At 47.5% G+C, this 22,744-nt stretch overlaps 1 protein-coding gene across 14 annotated transcripts in view; it reads right to left on the bottom strand.

The window, feature by feature from the left end:
• Positions 1-22,744, bottom strand: part of DOP1B (DOP1 leucine zipper like protein B) — a 134,498-nt gene that overhangs the window by 35,425 nt on the left and 76,329 nt on the right. For 9 of the 14 annotated variants that reach the window (XR_014825162.1, XR_014825163.1, XR_014825159.1 and 6 more), the window contains 8 exons: positions 21,049-21,320; positions 13,711-13,863; positions 12,931-13,031; positions 11,852-12,042; positions 5,571-7,173; positions 4,691-4,802; positions 3,615-3,803; positions 246-368 (listed from right to left, as the gene is read on the bottom strand). Coding sequence is in view for 5 of the 14 variants with exons in the window: in XM_003132763.5 (XP_003132811.3) it covers positions 246-368; positions 3,615-3,803; positions 4,691-4,802; positions 5,571-7,173; positions 11,852-12,042; positions 12,931-13,031; positions 13,711-13,863; positions 21,049-21,320 (2,744 nt within the window). In the remaining 9 variants the exon portion in view is untranslated. Of the gene's footprint in view, positions 1-245; positions 369-3,614; positions 3,804-4,690; positions 5,362-5,522; positions 7,174-11,851; positions 12,043-12,930; positions 13,032-13,710; positions 13,864-21,048; positions 21,321-22,744 lie in introns of those variants that run through there. The other 5 variants (XR_014825164.1, XR_014825160.1, XM_084992052.1 and 2 more) reach the window with 2 other exon arrangements.

Below are 22,744 nucleotides of genomic sequence, written 5' to 3'. Positions count from 1 at the left end.
CAATAGAAAGATGAGAAAACAGATGTCCGGGGGGGGGGCTCCACTCCCCCCCCACCTCCCCCTCCAGTTGTAACAGGGCACAGCTGTTCCACCTCACGCATTTACAACAGTGGAACATCATCCATTCGCTACATCGCTACATCGACAGTCTCCCGTGTCAGCCTGTGGTGTCCCCTTTGCCTGCACCTGACCACTTGGTATTTTGTCCGAGTAAGTTTAGCTACTGCTCTGATCCTTGGCCCTACCTTCGTCTTACTGTGGCGTTTCACTTTCTTCCGGCTCCACACGGCGGCAACAGCTGCTGTTAACTGCACTCCCAGGTGGGCCGTCAAGGGGTTCAAGAAGTCTAAAATTTTCTGTCGTATGGTCTAGAAAACAGAAACAAGAAAAGGTAGAGCAGGGCAGAATGCGGGCTCTGGGGGACTAGACACCCCACCACCGGTGCCTGTGACCCCCGGGGCCAGGCTGTGCGGACCTCTCAGCATCAGGCTGTGTGATCCTGGGAAGGGGAGGGGCTGGAGCGCCACCTGGAAGCGCTCGATGAGAGGGTGGTGGGCGGCCAGGTGACCAGCCAGGCCCCCAGGTGACCAGACGGGCTGCCAGCTGAGCTGAGCAGGAAGAGACTCTTGGGGGTGATGACTACCACCTTCGAGCAGTTACCAGCAGGGCAGGGGCTCCAAGGAAGCCCCCCAAGGCTTTGCAGACGTAGTGAGAAGGGGAGGGCCAAGCAGCAGAGCTGGGACTGTTCTCCTCCTGAAAGCCCCCAGCCTCGGCTTGTCTCAACCAGCCCAGGAAGGGCTTATATTCATCAGAAAAAAATGCCTTTTCAATGTCCAAAAATACGTACATTTAACTAATTTTATTACATAACCAATTACAAATAAACCCACACGGCCCTAGACGTCACTCGTCACTCCCTTCTGCCATGCGTGGATCTCTCTCCACTCCTGAAACCTCTACGTTCCTCCCTCTGTGAAGCCTGGGGGCCCCCCAGCCTCCAACACTCACCTCCCCTGGTCAAATCCTTTCGATCTGGGTCTCAGTTCAGCCACTCTGCCTCAGCAAGGCCTCCTCCACCCCAGACTAGGTCAGGTCCCCGGGTCACACGCTGTCAGAGCTCCCTACATGTCTTTGCAGCGCTTCTCATCATCATTTTATATTATTACTATGATTTTTTCTTTGTCTTTTAGGGCCGCGGCATATGGAGGTTCCCAGGCTTGGGTTTGAATCGGAGCTGTAGCCACTGGCCTACGCCAGAGCCTATGCAACGTGGGATCCAAGCAATATCTGCAACCTACACCACAGCTCACGGCAACACTGGATCCTTAACCCACTGAGCAAGGCCAGGGATCGAACCCGTGTCCTCATGGATGCTAGTCGGGTTTGTTAACCACTGAGCCACGATGGGAAACTCATCATCATTTAAAAATTGATGGTTATATGTCTGTGTCTGCCAGGAGGACAAGGACTTACTTCATCTCCCTTATCCACTCATGTATTAACAGGGCCTGGTCCACAGCAGCGGGCAGGCAAATATCTGTCAAATGAATGAATTTACTCTGGGCTTACTATGTCCCCGCTGCCCTTGTTTGGCATCATGTTAGATACTGCTGAGCGTGGGATGGGCAGGTCCTTTCCCTCCCACCACGGTGTCTGCTCAGGAGACAGGATGGAGGTCCCAGCTCAAGACCTTGGGTCCTTCAGAGAGGGCTTGAGCAGAGGGCTTGATCAATCTTAGCCACTGCCAAATGGAATCTTCTCAATAGCCCAGTAGGTAGGCCACTAATAACAGACTCACTTCACAGAGGAGGAAACCGAGGCTCAGCCCACCTCTTGTCTGTAGAAAAGCTTTATAGTCTCCTGGGCCTTCCCTAAGTTGCAAAAGCCTGACTCAAGAATTAATGATTGGGAGTTCCTGTCGTGGCTCAGTGGTTAATGAATCTGACTAGGAACCATGAGGTTGTGGGTTCGATTTCTGGCCTCGCTCAGTGGGTTGAAGATCCGGTGTTGGCATGAGCTGTGGTGTAGGCTGCAGATGCGGCTCGGATCTGGCATTGCTGTGGCTCTGGTGTAGGCCGGTGGCTACAGCTCCGATTCGACCCCTAGCCTGGGAACCTCCATATGCTGCGGGAGCAGCCCTAGAAAAGGCAAAAAGACAAAAAAATAAAAAATAAAAAATAAAAATTAATGATTGGAGTTCCCATTGTGGCTCAGCGGTAACAAATCTGACTAGCATCCATGAGGATGCAGGTTCAAATCTCTGGCCTCGCTCAATGGGTTAAGGACTCTGTGTTGCTGCGGCTGTGGTGTAGGCCAATAGCTGCAGCTCTGATTCAGCCCCTAGCCTGGGAACCTCCATATGCGGCGGGAGCAGCCCTAGAAAAGGCAAAAAGACAAAAAATAAATAAATAAATAAATAAAAAATAAAAATTAATGATTAGATTTCCCATTGTTGCTCAGCGGTAACAAATCTGACTAGCATCCATGAGGATGCGGGTTCAAATCTCTGGCCTCGCTCAATGGGTTAAGGACTCCGCGTTGCTGCGGCTGTGGTGTAGGCCAATAGCTGCAGCTCTGATTCAGCCCCTAGCCTGGGAACGTCCATATGCTCCGGGGATGACCCTAAAAAAGCAAAAAAAACCCCTAAAAAGATTAATGATTGAAAGGATATGAACATGTAGTGACATGTAGCAGTTGAGCCAGGAGGAACTGGTAACAATGTAAACAAATTAGTCATATGGCAGTCACAGAATCTTTAGTTCCTCCATGAAGTACACAGATAATCGTGTCTGGGGCACATTCCTAAGTTGTTGTACAGATACTAAAACTCCTACCAAATAGAAGAAGCAAACTGCATGATGGTCATGAGGATGTAGCCCCCAGCCAGGCTGGAGCCTGAAGACTGATGCTCACCCCTGCAACATCACCCTGTTACCCCATCATCAACTAGTCAGAGGATTGTGAATGAGCTGATTACACACCTTTCAAAGGTCCCCTCGTGGTCCTTAAAAACTTCCCTGAAATTCAATGGGGAGTCCGGGTTTGTGGGCACTAGCTGCCTGTCCCTCTTGTCCAGTACGGACCATGAACGATGCCCTTTCCTTCCCCACAATCCAGTGTCAGCAGACCGACTTTACTGCGTGCGGGAGAGTGGACCGACCCAAGTTTGATTCAGTAATAGAACTAGAAGTGCTCTAGGTTGTGTGCTGCTGGTTTAATAAAAAAACTCAGATGCCTCAATGCATATTCAAGGCATCACTGAAAGCAGAGATTAGCTGTCTTAGCAGAGATGCTTCTGAGAAACAGGGTGAGAATGTCAGGTCTCTCACTTGAACCCCCAGCCACCAAAACCCCAGAGACTGTATTTATTTATTTTTTTTTAAGGGTAAAGGTGAAAATAAACTGAAAACTACTCACAAAGCCTTTCTTCCCGTGAATAGGAAACTTATTCCAATAAACAAACGGGAGACTTCTACCTCCAACTTCCCTCTAATGTGGGTTTCACTGAGCACGTGAGGTTTGATTACTTATGTATATATCCCTGCACATTTTTATTTGGGGTGGGACAATACAAGTCAAAGGAAATCACAGACCCACAGAGGAAGCTCTCTTACTTTGGTGGTTTTAAAGTAAACCGAAGAGGATCCTTTCGTGGCTCCAAGGAGATCCACGGGTCTCTTTTGAGTCTCCTCCTTTCTGAGAACATTCCAGAGAAGGGCCATGGTGTTAACAATTCGGGGCAGCTCTTCCAGAATAGCATTCTTGGCATTTTTCAAATTGGTAGGGTCACTCACAGCTGTGGCCTGGAAAAAGAAAAAAAAAAAAAAAAAAAGGAACATGTGAGACTCACTGGTCTGTGGTGCGTTTCCCTTTCTGTGAGGATGCTGTGCTGGTGGGATGAAGGCTGAGCTGCAGCACCCTCCCCAGGGAGGCCCACATGTGCTTGGAAAGTAAGATGTCTCCCTAAGCATTTATTTTTAGTATTTTTTTTTTTTTTTGGCTGCACTCGTGGCATATGGAAATTCCCAGACTAGGAGTCGAACTGGAGCTGCAGCTGCCGGCCTACACCACAGCCACAGCAACGCAGGATCTGAGCCTCTTCTGCAACCTACACCATAGCTCACGGCAACACCGGATCCTTAACCCCCTGAGCAAGGCCAGGGATCGAACCTGCATCCTTATGGATACTAGTAGAGTTCGTTACCACTGAACCATGATGGGAACTCCCTCCTTGAGCATTTAAGCCCAGACCTTTCTTTCAAAGAGGGATGCCTGCGAGTCTGAGACTCCTCATCACACACTCTTCAATCACTCAGCCAAAGCACTAGCTGTGTTCTAAAATTTAATCCCAGATAGGGTAGAGCAACCAACAGTTAAAACATCTTCAGATTCCATAAGGTCAAGTGAAAAAAATACATGGGAGAAAGATTACATTCTATCTCACACTGGTTGAGGCTGAAGCTGCCCACAGGAAGTTCTAGCAAGAACAAAACCATATTTGCATTACTCACATACATTTGCATCTATCTGCATACACATCTGCATTATTCACATGTGTATTCAATTGCATTAACATGTGCATATATATTTGTGTTACTCACATATAAACATTTCTTAATTGAAACAGAACCCCAATGAAGACAAAACAATATATGAAAACTATCCCAGACTCAGGAAAAAAATGATTTACCTTTTTGTTGTGGTTGGGTTGTTCCAAAAGACAAAAATGACTAATGGTTGTTAGACCTTCCAAAAGAGTGAGTGGATAATCTGGAGAAACGTTTTCCCTCTTGGAGGTTATGCTTTAGTGAAGAAACAAGAAATTGGTTTTGAGAATTTTATTTTATTTTATTTATTTTTTATTTTTTTTGCTATTTCTTTGGGCCGCTCCCGCGGCATATGGAGGTTCCCAGGCTAGTGGTTGAATCGGAGCTGTAGCCACCGGCCTACGCCAGAGCCACAGCAACGCGGGATCCGAGCCGTGTCTGCAATCTACACCACAGCTCGCGGCAACGCCGGATCGTTAACCCACTGAGCAAGGGCAGGGATCGAACCCGAAACCTCATGGTTCCTAGTCGGATTCGTTAACCACTGCGCCACGATGGGAACTCTGGTTTTGAGAATTTTAAAAAATGAGGCCATAAAGGTTTTTAATCCTACATATAAACATAGAAACCAGAGAGCTATCACTACCTTAAAAAACTGGGCTCCTGTAATGAAATACTGTTATGATATTGATAGGCATCTTCTGTGCTGTTTTACATTTATATAGTCGCTTTGGAAAAATGTTTTCAGATGGTTCAGAATTTCCATGAAGAAGATTCACATTTCTATTTCTGTTTTGCAAAAAGAATGGAGTGACTGACTCGTCCTATCTAGCCTGGGTAGCCACGTAGAATTAAAAATAAAGGAGCTGAACATTTAGCTCCTTGTTATACCCCTCTTGATGATGCTAACGAGGTTTTTGATTAGGTTGAAGTGACCCGCCAATCGGCTTCTAGGGCAAATCAGCCACTTGTGACAAAAGCTATGATTAAAGCAATAGCAGCACATCAAAGGGTGCACTGTACCTGACAGAGAGCTTCACGGATTCGCTTTCATACTGCCTGACCAGCTCGTCCAAGTTTTTGCAAATCTGGACCAGGAAGGGTGTCACTGTCCAGCCCAGGGACTTCCCAAAGTAGGGCAAGGAATGCGTGACCAGGCTGACCCAAGCGGGGTGCATGCCGTAGCCATAGGCTGGCTGCAGGCCCCGCACCACCGCAGCCACCAGTAGACCTTGTGACGTGAGGGGGTGCGGCTGCACATACTGCATGGCGCTGATGGCCTGCTGGAAGTTCAGGGCCCGCCGCCACTCCAGGGACAGGTCTGGCGGATGCTCCGCCTCCTCGAGCACCTGCCCCAGGTGGTGCTCCAGGACGATGAGCACCTGCAGCAGCTTCAGCAGCTCGATCTGTAGCGGATGCTCGCTCCAGATCTGGTCCTGGCCCAGGTTGATGAGACGCTCCTCGAAGAAGCCATCCTCCCGCAGCACCCGGCCCCTCTCGGCGGTGGCCAGTCCGTAGCGCTTCTGGCTGGTGTACATGGACGCGGACAGGGAGAGCAGGACGAACTCCTGGACTCTGCACCTCTGCAGCAGGCTGTGGATGAACTCCACGTTCCTCCCTTCGGCCGACTTGGCCACTGACACCAGCTGTGTCATCAGTCGGATCAAAACCTCCACGCTTTTGACCTGGACGTCCCGGTTGCCCAGGAGGTCTCGGTGGGAGACCTTCAGGTAACAGGGGTAGTAGCTCCGCAAGAAGCTCAGGCACAGGTAGGTGAGGAGCTCGATCAGCAGAGAGTGTGGGCACACGTTGGGGGCTTGGGTCTGGAGCTTTCCGTAGAAACTCTGGCCCGAGAGCGCCTCCTGGTGGCGAGCAAGGAGGTTGGAGATGAGGTTGAGGTGCGCGGTGGAGCTGGTGTCCATGCTGGTCCTGGACACGGCCTCGACGAACTCCTTGGGGTTGGTCTTGAGCACGGCCTCCAGCACGGAGAAGGCGTACAGCACCCGCCGCGAGTCGTAGGGCTGCAGGTACAGCAGGATGTGCTTGAACAAGGCCTCGATGGTCTCCCGCCGCTCCCGCTCCTGCTTCAGCAGCCGGGCCGCCGTCAGGGCCTGGAGCTCCGCGTCGGCCTCCTCGTCGCTGGACAGCGACTCGGAAGCCTGGGTTTTATCCGAGTCCACACGCGTCAGGCTCAACTTGGCGTTGGACTTGAGGCCGGCTGCCTGCCTGGGGTGCGCCCGGGCCACTGCGGAAATGGGCACGCAGCAGCGTTCGCCGCTGCTCAGCTCCTGCGGGTCGTGGGAAGGGGAGGAGAAGGTGGACGTGTTCTCGCTGTCCGTGGGGCCGGAGCTCGTGTCCGCGGACTCGGTGTGCTCGCTGCTGTCGGCGGCACCGCCGGCCGTCTGGTCCAGAAGGTCCGCGTAGCAGGGAAGGTCTTCCTCGGCCAGCATGCAGTCCGGTGGGCCCTTCTCCGGCTCCTTCTCCACCTCGGCCCAGATGGCTTCGCGGTCCACGGTGGTGAGCTGGCTCAGGGGCGCATTGTCTTCCGAGCCGCCCTCCTGGAGTTCGGGGGCGCCCCACGCCTCTTTGAAAGAGGTTTGCTTCCTGTTAATCCAGCGATGCCAGTCTGAAAATTACAGAATGACAGACAGCTTCAAAACAGAAGGGTCAGTTAGGATAAATCAGTGTTGGAGTGATCTTTGTCTTAAAGCCAGACAGAGAGAACAATATTGATAAACTCTTCCGTGGGAGAGGGGCAAGACCGGGGTAGGGAGTTACCCTGTCTAACATAAGAGGTATAAATTACAATGTATAAAGTAAGAGTAGAACACAAGAGGTAGAAATTACTATGTATAAAATAAACAAGCTGGAGTTCCCTGGTGGCTTCCAGTGGTTAGTTGCCAAGGCTGTGGCTCAGGTTACCGCGGTGGCTGGGGGTTCAATTCCTGGTCCAGGAACTTCTGTATGCCGCAGGCAACCTCCCCACCCCATACCTACAGGATATATTGTACAGCACAGGGAATACAGCTGATGCGTTATAATAATTATAAATGGAGAATAACCTTTAAAAAATGTGAAGCACTATGCTGTGTACTTGAAACATATAATGTTATATAAATCGATTATACCTCAATAAAAATAAAGCATAAGAAACTAACAAAATAAAACAAAATTCCTCTATGAAATGACAACACTGGGGTCTAGACTACATTACTTACAGATGGAAGGCAGACAAGTAAAGTGAACAGGTCTTTTAAAATGTTCCAGAGGGAGTTCCCGTTGTGGTGCAGCAGAAACAAATCCGACTAGGAGCCATGGGGTTCCAGTTTGATCCCTAGCCTCGCTCAGTGGGTTAAGGATCTGGTATTGCCATGAGCTATGGTGTAGGTCGCAGGCATGGCTTGGATCCCACGTTGCTGTGGCTGTATTGTAGGCTGGCAGCTGTAGCTCCAATTAGACTCCTAGCCGGGGAACCTCCATATGCCATGGTGCGGCCCTAAAAAGCAAAAAAAAAAAAAAATTCAAGAAATTGCATAATTTGGTTACACTGTATAGCAAATATAAAGATCAAAAATGTATGGGAAGGGTGATTTTTAGAAAATACCTATCATTTTCTCCCAGAAGTTGTCTTTCAAAAAAGTGTCCTGCAAAAATGTTAGCAGGTGGTTTTCAAAGTTAGATGTATCACTGAAACATCCTGTACAAAACAAAGAGGAAAGCAAACAAGCCTCCACTGTAAGAGGGTGATTGAAAATCTCACGGCCCATGCACCATTTGGGTTTTGGGCCAGGGAATGAACATGCACCACAGTTGTGGCAATGCTGGATCCTTAATCCAATGCACCACAAGGGAACTTCCTGTTTGGTTCTTAAAAGATACATCTATGTGTACTGATATGGAGTGGTGTGTAGGGTGTATTAAGTAAAAGAAAAAAACCCGGAATGGATAAGCAATGAGATCCTGCTGTATAGCACTGAGAACTATAGCTAGTTACTTATGATGGAGCATGATGGAATATAATGTGAGAAAAAGAACGTATATATGTATGTGTGACTGGGTCACTTGGCTGTATAGCAGAAAATGGACAGAACACTGTAAACCAGCTTTAAAGGAAAAAATAAAGATCATTAAAAAAATAAAGAACACTCATTATTTTTCTGTGGAAACAAAAAAAGGAAAATAGAGACAAACTTAAAAAACAAACAAACAAACAAAAAAAACCAAGCTGCAGAATCCAGCTGCATAGGAGGAGTCCCCTAAACGCGGGGAGCAGCTATAATTCGCAGCTATGAATAAGTCTGGATGGAGATCCGCTGAACCATGAACAGTGATGCTCTCTATCCGGGGGCCACTGCAAGGGACTTTCACTTGTGCTTTTACTCCCCGATTATGCCAATTTTTCAAAGAAGCATGTTAGTACCTCTGAGATAAGAAAACACACAACACTTTAAAGTGCTCAGGTCTCTTTAAAAAGCAGTGACAAGCCAGACGTCTTTAGTACTGCTGAACATTTTTAACATGCAGCAGCTTTCAACAAATCTGTTCCATGAACATTAAGCCACATCAGCAAAGAAGAAGATATTAGAAATAGATGAGCTGCCTGATGTGCAGAACAGTTAAAACAAACAAAAGGTTTCTATAGGATAGGGGTAGGGTGGAGGGCAAGCAGAACCCTTCCAGTTGTTTCCAGAGAAAGAACACATTTTCTGATTTGGCAAAGTAAAAGCATTAAATGTCAACTGGAGGAGACTGCAGGAAGTGCCATGAAACTTTTATTTTTTATTTATATCTTATTTTTTTTGTCTTTCAGGGCTGCACCCGCAGCATATGGAGGTTCCCAGCTAGGAGTGCAGTAGACACTGGCCTACGCCACAGCCACAGAAACACCAGATCCAAGCTGTGTCTTCACCCTACCCCACAGCTCAAGGCAACGCTGGATCCTTAACCCACTGATTGAGGCCAGGGATCAAACCTGTGTCCACATGGATGCTAGTCAGATTCATTTCCGCTGAGCCACGATGGAAACTCCGAGTGCCATAAGACTTTTAAAAGCCAAGGAATCGTGGAGTTTAAACTTTCATTTTAAAACAAAGGAATAATCAACAATTTAGCTGCCATAAATGACAGCCAAACTTTTTTTTATATTGTCAAAGTGTTTATTGCAAAATGGAGTCTTAAAACAAGGGAAAGCAACATTCACATCAAAATAAAATGTGACACCAACTTGGGTTTCTGAACACACTGTGTGTGGACTTGGTGCTGGAATATCAAAGTCCAACGATGAAGCGGATAACTGAGCAGTCTTAGCACACATGAGTAAAACGGAATCTTCCATACAGACACAATGCAAGATTTTGGCACAGGACTTGCTCAGAATAACAATGCGATATGATAATTGAGAAAAACGTTTTGTTAAAGAAAAAGCACAATAAAGTGATAATGCCATATAGTCAAAGCTCACACTCAGAGAATATAAGTACTTTTTGGTAGCCAAACTTTTAAGAAGGTGCTTAGTTTATACTTCTTTGCATTTTACATTCGTATTATGTGCACAAAAAAACGCCTCCTCGTTTATGGCACAACATTGTAAATCAACCATATTCTAATACATTTTTATTTATTTTTATTTTATTTTTTCGCTTATCAGGGCCACACCTGTGGCATATGGAGGTTCCCAGGCTAGGGGTCTAATTGGAGCTGCAGCTGCCAGCCTACACCATAGCTGCAGCAACACCAGAGCCAAGCCATGTCTGCAATCTACACCACGGCAACACCAGATCTTTAACCCATTCAGTGAGGCCAGGGATCGAACCTGCAACCTCATGGTTTCTAGTCAGATTCATTTCTGCTGCTCCATGATGGGAACCCCTTTCATAAATTTTTTTTTTTTTTTTAATGCTTCTTCTTTGAGAAGGCAGCCAGCTTTCCCTCCTAAAGGAAAACCAGGAGTTACAGTTATAGGCAAGGAAGCTTATGAAGAGAGGAAGCCACCTCATAAATCTTTGCTTATTTAGGTGTTGGGCTGCTTTCTTTCTCTAAGATAAAACTGTGACGAACACTGAATATTTACAACCTAGTGAGCTAAACAAACTACCCAAGACTTGTAAAATCATCACTTAGGAAACTGCAGGAAATGATAAAATTACCTCATCTATGTGGGAAGTAAAGTTAGATGATAAACTGTGCTAGGTATTAACTACTGAAATTTAAATTTTAGTCTCTCCTCTCTTGTCTTTTTTCTACCTATATTCTTTTAAATTTGTGCTAAAGATGCCTCTGAGGGAGTTTCCATCATGGTACAGAGAAAACGAATCCAACTAGGAACCATGAGGTTGCAGGTTCCATCCCTGGCCTTGCTCAGTGGGTTAAGGACCTGGCATTGCTGTGAGCTGTAGTGTAGGATGGCAGCTGCAGCTCCAATTCGACCCCTAGCCTGGGAATCTGCATATGCCTCAGGTGTGGTGCTAAAAAGCAAAAAAAAAAAAAAAAGCCTCTGAAAGTTCTTAGAACCCAAAGGTCTACTTTTGCATTTCTGATTACATGTTAACAGCTGGAAAGAACCTCAGAGGCCGGATAGAAAAGAAACCCCTTACCTTGTTGATGGTTCACAAGCAGAGGTCATTTTTATAAAGTACAGGTGATGAGATTATATGCAAATTTCGACATTCCTGATCCTTCATACCTAGAGGCAACCTCAACTCTCCTGTTCTGGGTCTGAGAAGTGCTAGCCCTACACACTCACACTTAACTTCTCACCAGACCTCATTTCTTTCCTAAGTGAAGGGCTGGCCTTGGAGACCTCTGAATGGACCAGCTCCTCCTACCCTAGATACACTTGAATGTTTTCCCCAGCAAAAGAATCAGGAATCAGCTCTGTGTATTAGAACATGAGGTACTAATATTATCCTTTTTGATGTAAAAAAATCCGATTTTTCAGTGAAAACAAATTCCCTATCTAGTATTTCTAAGTGCTGGTTCATCTGATCCTTAGGTTTTAAAAGTCCCCACAAAGTACCTCCATAGCTCCCCCAGCCCCAGCCCCGCTGGTTGTGCCCTGTGGCATGCAGAAGTTCCCTGACCAGGGACCGAACTTGAGCCACAGCAGTGACAATGCCTAGTCCTCAAATGCTAGGCCACCAGGGAACTCCCCTTCATAGCTTTTGGATCTGGCAAAACCACCAGGTAAGTCTAAGTGTTTTGGCTGTTGCCCTGGGCAGTTGGGGTCCAGGTCACCCCTTCCTCCCTCCCAGGCCTGGGGCCCCAGGGACACAAAGCTGGCTCGGCCCCCTGCACGGTGTGCTCACCTGCCGAGTTCTCCTGCTTGAGGCAATGAATGGAGGTCCTCTGGGTTTTGGGCTGGAGCAGCAGCAGGAGCACGGGTTCCAGGATGCGTGCCACGTCACCAAGGGAGAGGGCACGCACCAGCCAGCCCTGGGCAGCAGCCCCGATGGCGCCATCTGTGCAGGCCAGGCTGTCCAGCACAACAAACAGGGACCTGTGGGAGGAAACACACCGTCAGGTCAGCATTTGGTGCCCTGAGTGCTGGGACGCCCCCAGCGAGCTTTGCCCAGGCTGGGCTTGCGCACCTAGGCAGATGGGAACCAGGGTCTAAGCTAGAGTCACTGGGTAGCTTTTAAAATGCCAATGTCCACATCTCCTCCCGAATCTGGCGGGAGGGGAGGCATCAGAATCAGCTGGCATCCCACTAAGGTGGCCTGTCTGGCCCCTCACAAACAAGATAGAGGATTTTTGAAAAACAACATAGAACAGAACACCTGCAGGAGTTCCTGCCATGGCGCAGTGGGTTAAGAACCCAACTAGCAGTTCAGCTTGCTGCAGAGGTGTGGGTTGGCTCTCCGGCCTGGTGCAGTGGGTTAAAGGATCCAGAGTTGCTGCAGCTGTGGCTTAGGTCTCAGCTGTGGCTCAGGTTCAGTCCCTGGCCTAGGAACTTTCATATGCCGTCGGTGTGGCCATAAGAAAAAAAAAAAAAAAAAAAAACCTGCAGTGAAGGTCATGTCTTAGCATGTGCTTGAGGGCATCACAAGGGTACACGGCCAGTATGGCTGCGGCCCCAATCAAGATCTAGACCGTCTTCGTGTCCCTAAAAAGGTCTCTCGTGGGGCACGTTCTATAAGCTCTTCAGCTGACCCTGAGGGACACTGGGCTTTGTCCTTCCACAACCAAATTAAGGAAACGCCTACCAGGCATCCACACGTGCTCAGCCTAAATTCACTGCGGGGACCATGGGAATCGTTTGCTCTGCACCAAGAACATGAGGTCATGCTCCCCACTTCCCACACGCCCTCTCCCCAGCCTGGCCCGCTGGCCCGGCCCTCTGCGAAGTGTCCTTCTGCATTAGGGGTGACAAGAAAGACCCCCTCACCTGTCAAAGGAGCGGTTGTGAGATGTCACTCGACTGCCCTGGATCTCTCTCGTCAGGTGCCAGATGACGGAGAATCGAAACAGAGCTTCCAGCCGCGTGCCCTGGATTAGGAAGGAAAGGAGAGTGAGGAACCTGCTTCCTCAGAACACTGCTCTCAGTGGCAGCAACCGCAGTTTAAGTGACAAACGAGAGTGCAGCAGGAAGCCAGCATCCGGGCAGAGCTGCGGGGGTCCCCTTCGTGCCTGCTGTGTTCCATGGGGCCTGGAGGAAAGCAGAGGCCGCGTCCTCGCCTTCCCTGCTCGCTCCCATGCAGACGCACTTTTAGGACAGTGTGTGTTCCAGACCCAGCGTCAGCCCGAGTCCAGGGTCACACTTAGGCCTGTGGTTGAAGAAGAACACAGAGCATGGCCTTCTCACGCCCCTTGGCAGTGGCAGGCCAAGTGGCTGAGAGAACAGGACATGACTTGAGCCAGGGCTACAAAGACCAACACCTCTGCGATGCCCTACTTCACCAGAAGCCCTGCGAGCCTTATGGGAGCCTAGGCAGATGTCCCCGGCGGGCCTTAATATGACACAAGGGGACGGCTCATGCTTCTGGAGGCCTTCCAGTCCTGAAATGATGGATGTATGAAAATGTTACTAATGCGACATGCCTCTGCTTGTGAACTGGGGTGTCCACCGAGCTGCAGAAAGACTCCCACTGGGTACCGGTAAGCCTGCGCATGGAGTTGGGACTGTCGGGTTGGGACGGGTTGGACGTTATTGGCTGCGAAGGCTCACCTTATCAGGGTCCAGGAGGGCATGGCAGATGATGTCCTCGCAGATGTTGGCCGACGGGGCCAGGCAGTGGAGCCGGTAGAACAACTCGACGCTCGTGATGTGATGCTCACGTGTCTCCTTGTTCAGCTGATTCCACAGCACACGAGCCACCCTCTGGGCAGAAGGGACCGTGTGAACACAGGCAACACCCGCCCATTCCTGCGGCAGGCCAGCCCCAGCCCCCAGGACTGGCTTCTGCCTACACGTGCCATGTGAAGATCCGTAATATACAAAGAACCACCACTGACAAACGACACAAAGCCAACCAGACCCAGACCACATCACAGACCCCCCAGGAGTCATCCAGGCGAGGGCCAGGTTATAGGTTAAACTTGGAGGTTTGGGACCCGCTTAGAACACTGCAGCTCTTGCCCAGACCTTCTCTTTCAGAGGAGGAATCACTCAGAAGCAAGAACCCACTGGTTGAGGCACTGCATCCCAGAGACGAGCCCTCCAGGAAGTCTGGTGGGTTTGTGGTGGTCACTGTCCGAGGCAGACACTAGCACCTTACCACCTAGGGCTGGCTCAAACTGGGGTTCAGCTTTAATTCCACAAGCTTGCTTGTTCCCATTTCTGTGTGCTATGCCACGGCAGATGCCTGGCTCAACTTCAGGACACAAATCATATCCGAATCAAGTCCTTCATCTCCCCAGCCCTGATCTTGGCTCTTTAAACAAACGACACCTGCAACGGGCTGCAGCCCCTCCCAAAGTTCCAGGGAGCACCAGTGGGGGGGCCTGAGCCAACCAAGGTGAGACTCAAAGGGAGGGCTGGTCCCACTTTCGGGAAGGGAATTCCTCTCTCCCTCCCCGCCAAGATTTTTTCTCTGGCTGTGCCTGGAGCATATGAAAACTACTGGGCCATGGGTCAAACCCACACTACAGCAATGACAATGCCAGATCCTTAACCTGTGGAGCCACCAAGGGACTCTAGGAAGGGGAATTTCTCAAGGCACTCTTCTAGGTCATGGAAAAAGAAGATGTCTCATAGATTATGACATTTTAGGTACATCTTAAAGAACTTACTTTGGCCATTTTAATTCTATTTGACAAGACTGTTTTCTCTGCCCAGATCAAATTAACCACTGATTAGCCTGAACCCCTAACTATTATTTATTTAAGGGTATGTGCTTTCCAATGATCAAGTTAGAAATAAATTTCTTTCTTTCTTTCTTTTTTTTTTTTTTTTTTTTGGTCTTTTGTCTTTTTAGGGCCGCACCCATGGCATATGAAGGTTCCCAGGCTAGGGGTTGAATTGGAGCTGTAGCTGTTGGCCTGCACCACAGCCACAGTGACACCAGATCCGAGCCACCTTTTCGATCTACATCACAGCTCGTGGCAACGCTGGATCCTTAACCCACTGAGCAAGGCCAGGCATTGAAACTTTGTCCTCATGGATGCCAGTCAGATTGGTTTCTGCTGAGCCATGACGGGAACTCTGAAATAAATTTCTGATAGAAAACTTTCAACTAAGTTAAGCGAACCCCTTTCCTGCAGTCTCTGTGGCAAATTTATATGTAAGAGGTTCCATCTGGAAGACTGAGATTCAATATTGATCAAAAAACACACCTGCTCCTTTATCTGTCAGCCTTCGCATTCCCTACATTCTGGATGTTTTCTTAGTGGTTGGCAATCTGCTGTTTCTACCTAGAAAGGGCAGAGTACTCTTGGAATATCTGACCTTATTCTATTTGCACTGTGGGCACCAGGAACACTGGTGTGTGAGCTGCTCCATGGGAATGAGAAAAAGGCTAGAAGATATGAAGCCAGCCTGCCACCTGAAGTCTGAGAACCTGGGGCACATACTGGCTATCTGGGCAGGTTGCTTTACTGTCTCTAGTTCCAGCATCTCAATGTGGGCAGGCACCAGCCAGATGCAGCTTTTGAGAACTGCATATGTTAATGTATAATATATATAGCAGGCTCCAGTACTTGTCAAGTTAATAGATACTCAGGAACATACTAATCTGAGTCAAAATAAAAATCAAGGCTTCAGAGGAGTTCCCTGGTGGCTCAGTGGTTTAAGGATCTGGCATTGTCATTGCAGTAGCTTGGGTCACTGCTGTGGTGCAGGTTTGATCCTTAGCCCAGGAAATTCTGCATGCTGTGGGTGTGGCCAAAAAAGAAAAAAAAAAGATTTTGGTGATAAGCAGTTCCAATACCACAAGGCTAGTAACTCAATGACAGCAACAGGCTAAACCATAGGTCAGCCCATTTACCACAAATAATAAGGGAAAGAGATAGCTAGGAAAAACTCTGCTGTGTCAATGCAAATCTCAAAGACTGGCCTCAAAAAACTCCCTGTGCAGAGGGTTATAAATTTCACTGGATCAGACTGTGGAGTTATTTACGCATTGTTAAAAACAACAATAGCAACCAACCAGTGATTAGTGGAGCCAAACAGCTGGGTGTAATACCAAGCGAGCTTAACAGAGATCAGTGAAAGCAGCCAGTCAGTGAGGAACTTGGCAGGACCATTATCAGCTCAGAGTGGATGCAAGTTCCTAAGCCTGCACCCTTCAAGGAGCAGCACCAAGGCCTCACACGGCATGGGAAACAGATGTCACTAAAATAGCCAAGTCACTAAAACAAATAAGCAACAAAGACAAGAACAAGTCACTGGTGGGGCTAGGAGGGAGGTGTCAGAATAGAGAGTCACAATACATTATCTAAAATATCCAGTTGTCAATAAAGATTTTAAGGCATACAAAGATACAAGAAAATATGACCCATTCACAGGGGAAAAAAGCAAACAAAAGTAGCTAAGAGAGCAACCAGATTTAACAAAGACTTCAAAGTATCTATTATAAATCTGTTTGAATAACTAAAGGAAATCATATTCAAAGAAATAAAAAAAGTATGATGATAACATCTCATCCAATAGACAATAACAATAGGAAGACAGAAATTATGAAATTATCTACAAAACAGATTCACAGACACAGAGAACAGACTTGTGGTTGCCAACGGGAAAGAGCTGGGGCAGGGATGGAGTGGGAGTTGGAGTGGCAGATGTAAACTATTATACACAGAATGGATAAACAATGCAGTCCTACTTTATAGCACAGGGAACTATATTCAATATCCTGTGATAAACCATAATGGAAAAGAGTATGAAAAAGAATGTATATACATATATTCATGTATTTATACACATATATGTGTAACAATCATTTTGCTGTACAGCAAAAATTGGCACAACATTGTAGATCAACTCCACACCAATAATAAAAGACTTAAAAAAAAGACATGAGTTAAAAAAAAGGCAAACTCTGGAGTTGAAAGTATAATAACCTAAATGAAAAATTCAGTAAAGCAGGCCCAAAAGTTAGGCTGAACCGGCAGAAGAAAGAATCAGTGAAAAGATTGATAGAAATTATGAAATCTGAGGTATACAGAGAAAAAAATTAAGAAAAATGAATAGAGCCTTAGAGAAATGTGTGCGACACCATTAAATGCACCAACGTACACACAATTGGAGTGCCAGGTAAAGGAAAAGAGAAAGCAGCAGGAAAAATATTTCAAAAAATACTGGCTGAAAACTTCCCAAATTTGCTGGAAAACCTTAATCTACATAACCAAGAAGTTCAGTGAAATCCATGTAGGATAAATACAAAGAGATCCACACCCAGACACATCACAGTGAAATGCTAAAGGACAAAGGGAAAATCTTGAAAGTAACAAGAAAAAGCTGAACTGATAATTTACAGGGAGACCCCAGTAAGATTAATAGCAACCTTTTCATCAGAAACAAGGGAAGCCAGAAGATAAGTAGATGACACATTCAAATGATTAATTAAAATGTACGTTCACGCAAACACTTAGATGAGCCTTTGTTATGGATTATTAAAAAGTGTTGGTTTAAATATTTTAAAGTCAAGCATATGTAGGGAAGAGTAAAGAATATTTATTCTTATATTCAGATTGTTGAAAGACAAAAAAGACCAAAAAACAACCCATTTCAACCAAGAACCTTATATGCTGTAAAACTACCTTACATAAAAGGAGAAACAAAAGACATTTCTGGATAAACGAAGATGGAGAGATTTTGTTGCTCCCATGCCCGCCTTGCAAGAAAGACTACAGGAAGTTCTTTAGGGTGAAAGCAACCGACCACAGACAGTTATCTGAACCTATACTCGATGCAAAGGGCAGCACTAAAGGTAATTATGCAACTATCAAAAGGCAGTGTAAATGTGTATTTCTCCGCTTCTTTCATTTGGTTTGAAAAAGAGCTGTGCAAAACAATAGGTACACAATGTATTGGGGGGCATATAACACATAGGACTATAACTGGCAATAACAGCACAAGCAAAGCTGTACTGGAGTAAAGAAACAACACCTGATGCTAACTCAGATCCACGAGTGAAGACAGCCAGGATGGTATCTAAGGAGGTTAACAGAGCAAACTATAAATACATACAGTTGTTTCCCTTTCTTCTCCCAACGTCTTTAAACATCATGAGGTTATATAAAGCAATACTTATACCCATGTGTTGTTGGGGTTGTAACAAATACAGATGTAATATGCATGACCCGAATAGCACAAGAGGGGAAGAGGAAGAGAGCTATTCCACGGGATTTTTTTTTTTTTTTTTGCTTTTTAGGGCTGCACCCACGGCATATGAAGGTTCCCAGGCTAGGAGTCCAATGAGAGCTACAGCTGCTGGCCTACACCACAGCCACAGCAACATCAGATCCGAGCCGCGTCTGTGACCTACACCACAGCTCACGGCAACGCCAGATCCTTAACCCACTGAGCAAGGCCAGGGATTGAACCGGCAACCTCATGGTTCCTAGTCGGATTCATTTCCACTGCACCACGACGGGAACTCCTCCACAGGAATGTTTCTATAGCCCACAGGAATACAGCACGAAAGAGAAGCTAGTTCTGAGGAGAAGTAGATCGTAAACCTTAGACTAACTGCTAAATAAAGTAATTCCAAAAATACATGGACAAAATCATTGAGAACTAAAATACTACACTGGAAAATACTCACTTAATGAAAAAGAAAGTAGCAAGAGGGAAATAGGCGGAAAAAAGATATGACATACAGAAAACAAGGAAAATGGCACATTTCTACACATACAATTAAAAAAACCACTGAATTGTGTACTTACTTTACTTTTGTCTTTTAGAGCTGCGCCCATGGCATACAGAGGTTCCCAGGCTAGGGGTCTAATCAGAGCTACAGCTGCCACCTACACCACAGCCACAGCAATGCCAGATCCAAGCCATGTCTGCAACCTACACCACAGCTCACGGCAACACCGGATCCTTAACCCACTAAGCAAGGCCAGGGATCGAACATTTGCCTTCAAGGATACTAGCCAGATTCGTTTCTGCTGAGCCACGATGGGAACTCCAAATTGTGTACTTTAAATGAGTGAATTATATCTAAATAATACTATTTAAAAAAAAAGAGAAAAGGAGGAGGTCCCCGGTGGTCTAGTGGTTAAGGATCTGGCATTGTCACTGCTGTGGCTTAGGTTCAACCCCTGGCCCAGGAACTTCCACATGCCATGAGTTTAGCCAAAAGTGAAAAATTAAAATCAATCAATCAATAAATAATTAAAGGGAGTTCCCTGGTGGTACAGTGGGTTAAGGACCTGGCGTTGTCACTGCTATATCTCAGGTTGCAGCTGTGGCACAGGTTTGATCCCTGGTCTGGAACTTCCACATGCCATGGGCATGGCCAAAAAAAAAAAAAAAAAAAAGGAAGGAGAGAGAGAGAAAGAAAGAGAAAAAGAAAAACAAAAGGAAACAAAGCTGAGAGGTGGCCTCAGTTAGATGATTGGCTTGAGAAGAGCTCATCCCAAAGAGATGAAGAGCCAGCCCATTTCCAAAGCCCTTCAGAGGATGGCTACCGAGATCTACAAGGGGAGTTCCCATCACAGCCCAGTGGAAACAAATCCAACTAGGAACCGTGAGGTTGCGGGTTCGATCCCTGGCCTCGCTCGGTGGGTTAAGGATCTGGCATTGCTGCGGCGCTAGTGTAGGCCGGCAGCTATAGCTCCGATTGGACCCCTAGCCTGGGAATCTCCATCTCACTCACACGTAAGACATCTCAAATGTCTCTTCCTTAGCATCGCCGAGTTCTCAGGGTGCCTGCTGCCTCTACCACCTGCACGGGAGTAGTGTCCCATCTACAGGCCCGAGTGAGTGGGCCTGTCCCTTTCTATACCACACGCCTACTTCTCCCTTGTCTGAGTCCCTGCTGCGGTCAGTGACTGGACAAGCAGAAGGTACCTGACTCAAGGGTGTCCCACTGACTGCCTGTTTAATAGCCTTGCCTGGTTAGTTCAGAATGATAAGGAAGAAATACAAGTGTCATTAGCCAGGAGAACCAAGCTTGAGGGTCCTGAGGCAGACTGAAGGTCAAGTGGCAACCAAGTTGATCCTGGTTGGCAGGGTGCTGTACAGCTTCCCAGGTGTGACACCCTGAGTCCCAGCTGCATCCTGCTCCTGCCCTTGGACTTCCACAGGCTCGCCTATCTTCATAATAATCTTCACTTTTATCCCACGGGCTAGCAGGAGAATCTTTCAGTTTCTTGCAATATGACCCTGATGATAACTTATTTTCTATCTTTCTCTTTTTTGGGGGGGGGGGTCTTTTTGGGGCCAAACCTGCTGCATATGGAAGTTCCTAGGCTAGGCGTCAAACCGGAGCTACAGCTGCTGGCCTATGCCACAGCCACGTCAGATCCGAGCTGCACCTGTAACCTATGCCACAGCTTGCAGCAACTCCAGATCCTTAACCCACTGAGCGAGGCCAGGGATTGAACCTGGGTCCTCATGGATAGTAGTTGGATTCTTGACCTGCTGAGCCACAATGGAAACTCCTGATACCTTCTTTTCTTTCTTTCTTTTTTAAAATGATTTTTATTTTTTCCATCATAGCTGATTGATACCTTATTTTCTTACTCTGTCCCCAAGAAAGATGGATAATACCTGCTCACCACCTTCCTTAAATTTGACAAGGACTAACTTTTCCTTGAGGCTCAGTAACTTCAAAGCCTCTAGCCTCACAAATTGGGCAGGCTCTTTTCTGTATGGTTAGATAACTTAGCAATCCTTACACATGGGGTCCAGTCAGCCTAAACGTGAACACCCATATTACCGAACACTTGCTGCGGGGCCAGAAACTGCGCCAGGTGCCTGGGTGAGATAGGCGGACGAGGCAGGGACAGGTCTCCAGCCACCAGAGCCACCATATGCCTCGTCACCACCACCACAATGTCAAACAGTCTGGGAAGAGGGTCCCAGGGTCCCAGCTTCCCTCCTCCCGGTGGGAAGTACCTGATAGAAGTCTGTTTTCTCTGCGACGACTTTCAGTACTCCCGGAGCGATGGGAGGAACAGTCACCATCTGCAGCCTGCCGAAGAACGGGTTGTGTCCAGAGCTTTTGTAGCGTTTCATCTTGTCTTCAATGACCAGTGCCAGGGACTGCGAGTGGTTTATCACTTCGAGCAGGGTGGAGATGGCCACGTTCTGGAGGTAGCAGTCGGTCACACAGCAGCAAATGGTCATCAGGGATTTCAGCCAAGACGGAAAACTGGGATCGCCTGCTCCTGGAAGGAAGCCAACCAGAGCTGATGGGGAACAGACAAAACTACACGGGCCTGGCTCCCCAGCGTGCAGGTCCTAAGACACCTTTAGATCCGGGAAGTCACCTGGAGGGGGTGTGATAACCTTTAGGTGGCGACACGATCCAATGTCCCCATTCAGGGCCAGAGGACAAATGGGACTAAGTCTGGTTTCATGCGTTTGTCACGTTATTCATAGAAGCACCAAGCACCCACCGACTGTGCCATGGGTGCTCCCCTCATATTATTCCAATTCTGTAAAAGTCGGTCTCGGGGCTTTGAGATGATTACAGATGTTTGCTTTTCATTTAAAATATTCAAATATAGGGAGTTCCCGTTGTGGCGCAGTGGTTAACGAATCCGACTAGGAACCATGAGGTTGTGGGTTCGATCCCTGGCCTTGCTCAGTGGGTTAAGGATACGGCATTGCCATGAGCTGTGGTGTGGGTTGCAGACCCAGTTCGGATACCTCGCTGCTGTGGCTCTGACGTAGGCTGGCAGCTACAGCTCCAATTTGACCCCTAGCCTGGGAACCTCCCATATGCAGCGGGAGCGGCCCAAGAAATGGTAAAAAGCCAAAAAAAAAAAAAAAAAAATCAAATATAGTAAAAATCTGCATTTTATTAAAAAAAACTTTTCAGATTTACATATAGTAAAAGTCGCATTTTTTGGTGTCGAGTCCAAAACGTGTTTTCAGAGCTCTCTCGGTGGCAGGGCACATGGCATTAGCTTTAAAAGAAGCCAAAAATATACTGAAGATACCAATTCTAAATGCATTTCTTCCAAGTATACTGTCATTTGCAGCTCGTGAGCCGAGAGCCAACTGCATGGGAAGTTCAAGGTAATGACCATGAGAAGGGAGGGCTTCATTCACCCTCTGCTCTTCCCAACTTAATCACTCTTTCTTGCTTTCCACCTTCCCCTCTATCCCTTTTCCTCTTTTTCCTTTTGACGGCTGCACCTGCGGCATATGGAAGTTCCCAGGCGAGGGGTCGGATGGGGGCTGCATCTGTGATCTACACCACAGCCATGGCCACACCAGATCTGTGACCTATGCTGCAGCTCAAGGCAATGGCTGGCTCCTTAACCCACTGAGTGAGGCCAGGGATCGAACCCGAATCTTCACAGACACTATGTCGGTTCTTAACCTGCGGAGCTACAACAGGAACTCCCCCTTGTTTCTCTAAAGGGTTCACTGTCTATGATGGACTCAAGTGTGTCTGCCCAAAATTCATATGTTGAAGCCCCAGCCTCCAGCGTGATGGTATTTGGAGGCAGGGCCTACGGGAGGTGATTAGGTCTAGATGAGGTCTGCAGGTGTGGCCTGATGGGACGGTGTCCTTTTAGTCAGAGACAACAGAGAGCCCCCCCCTGCACCGCCAGGGTGTGAGCACACCAGCAGAAGGGAG

The sequence above is a fragment of the Sus scrofa genome, chromosome 13, assembly GCF_054392235.1.
Source record: "Sus scrofa isolate SSC_HxYL_T2T_F1_AM1 chromosome 13, Sscrofa_HxYL_maternal_Yorkshire_Landrace_v2.0, whole genome shotgun sequence".
NCBI classification, from domain to species: domain Eukaryota; kingdom Metazoa; phylum Chordata; class Mammalia; order Artiodactyla; family Suidae; genus Sus; species Sus scrofa.
This window is presented reverse-complemented; position numbering and strand designations above follow the sequence as displayed.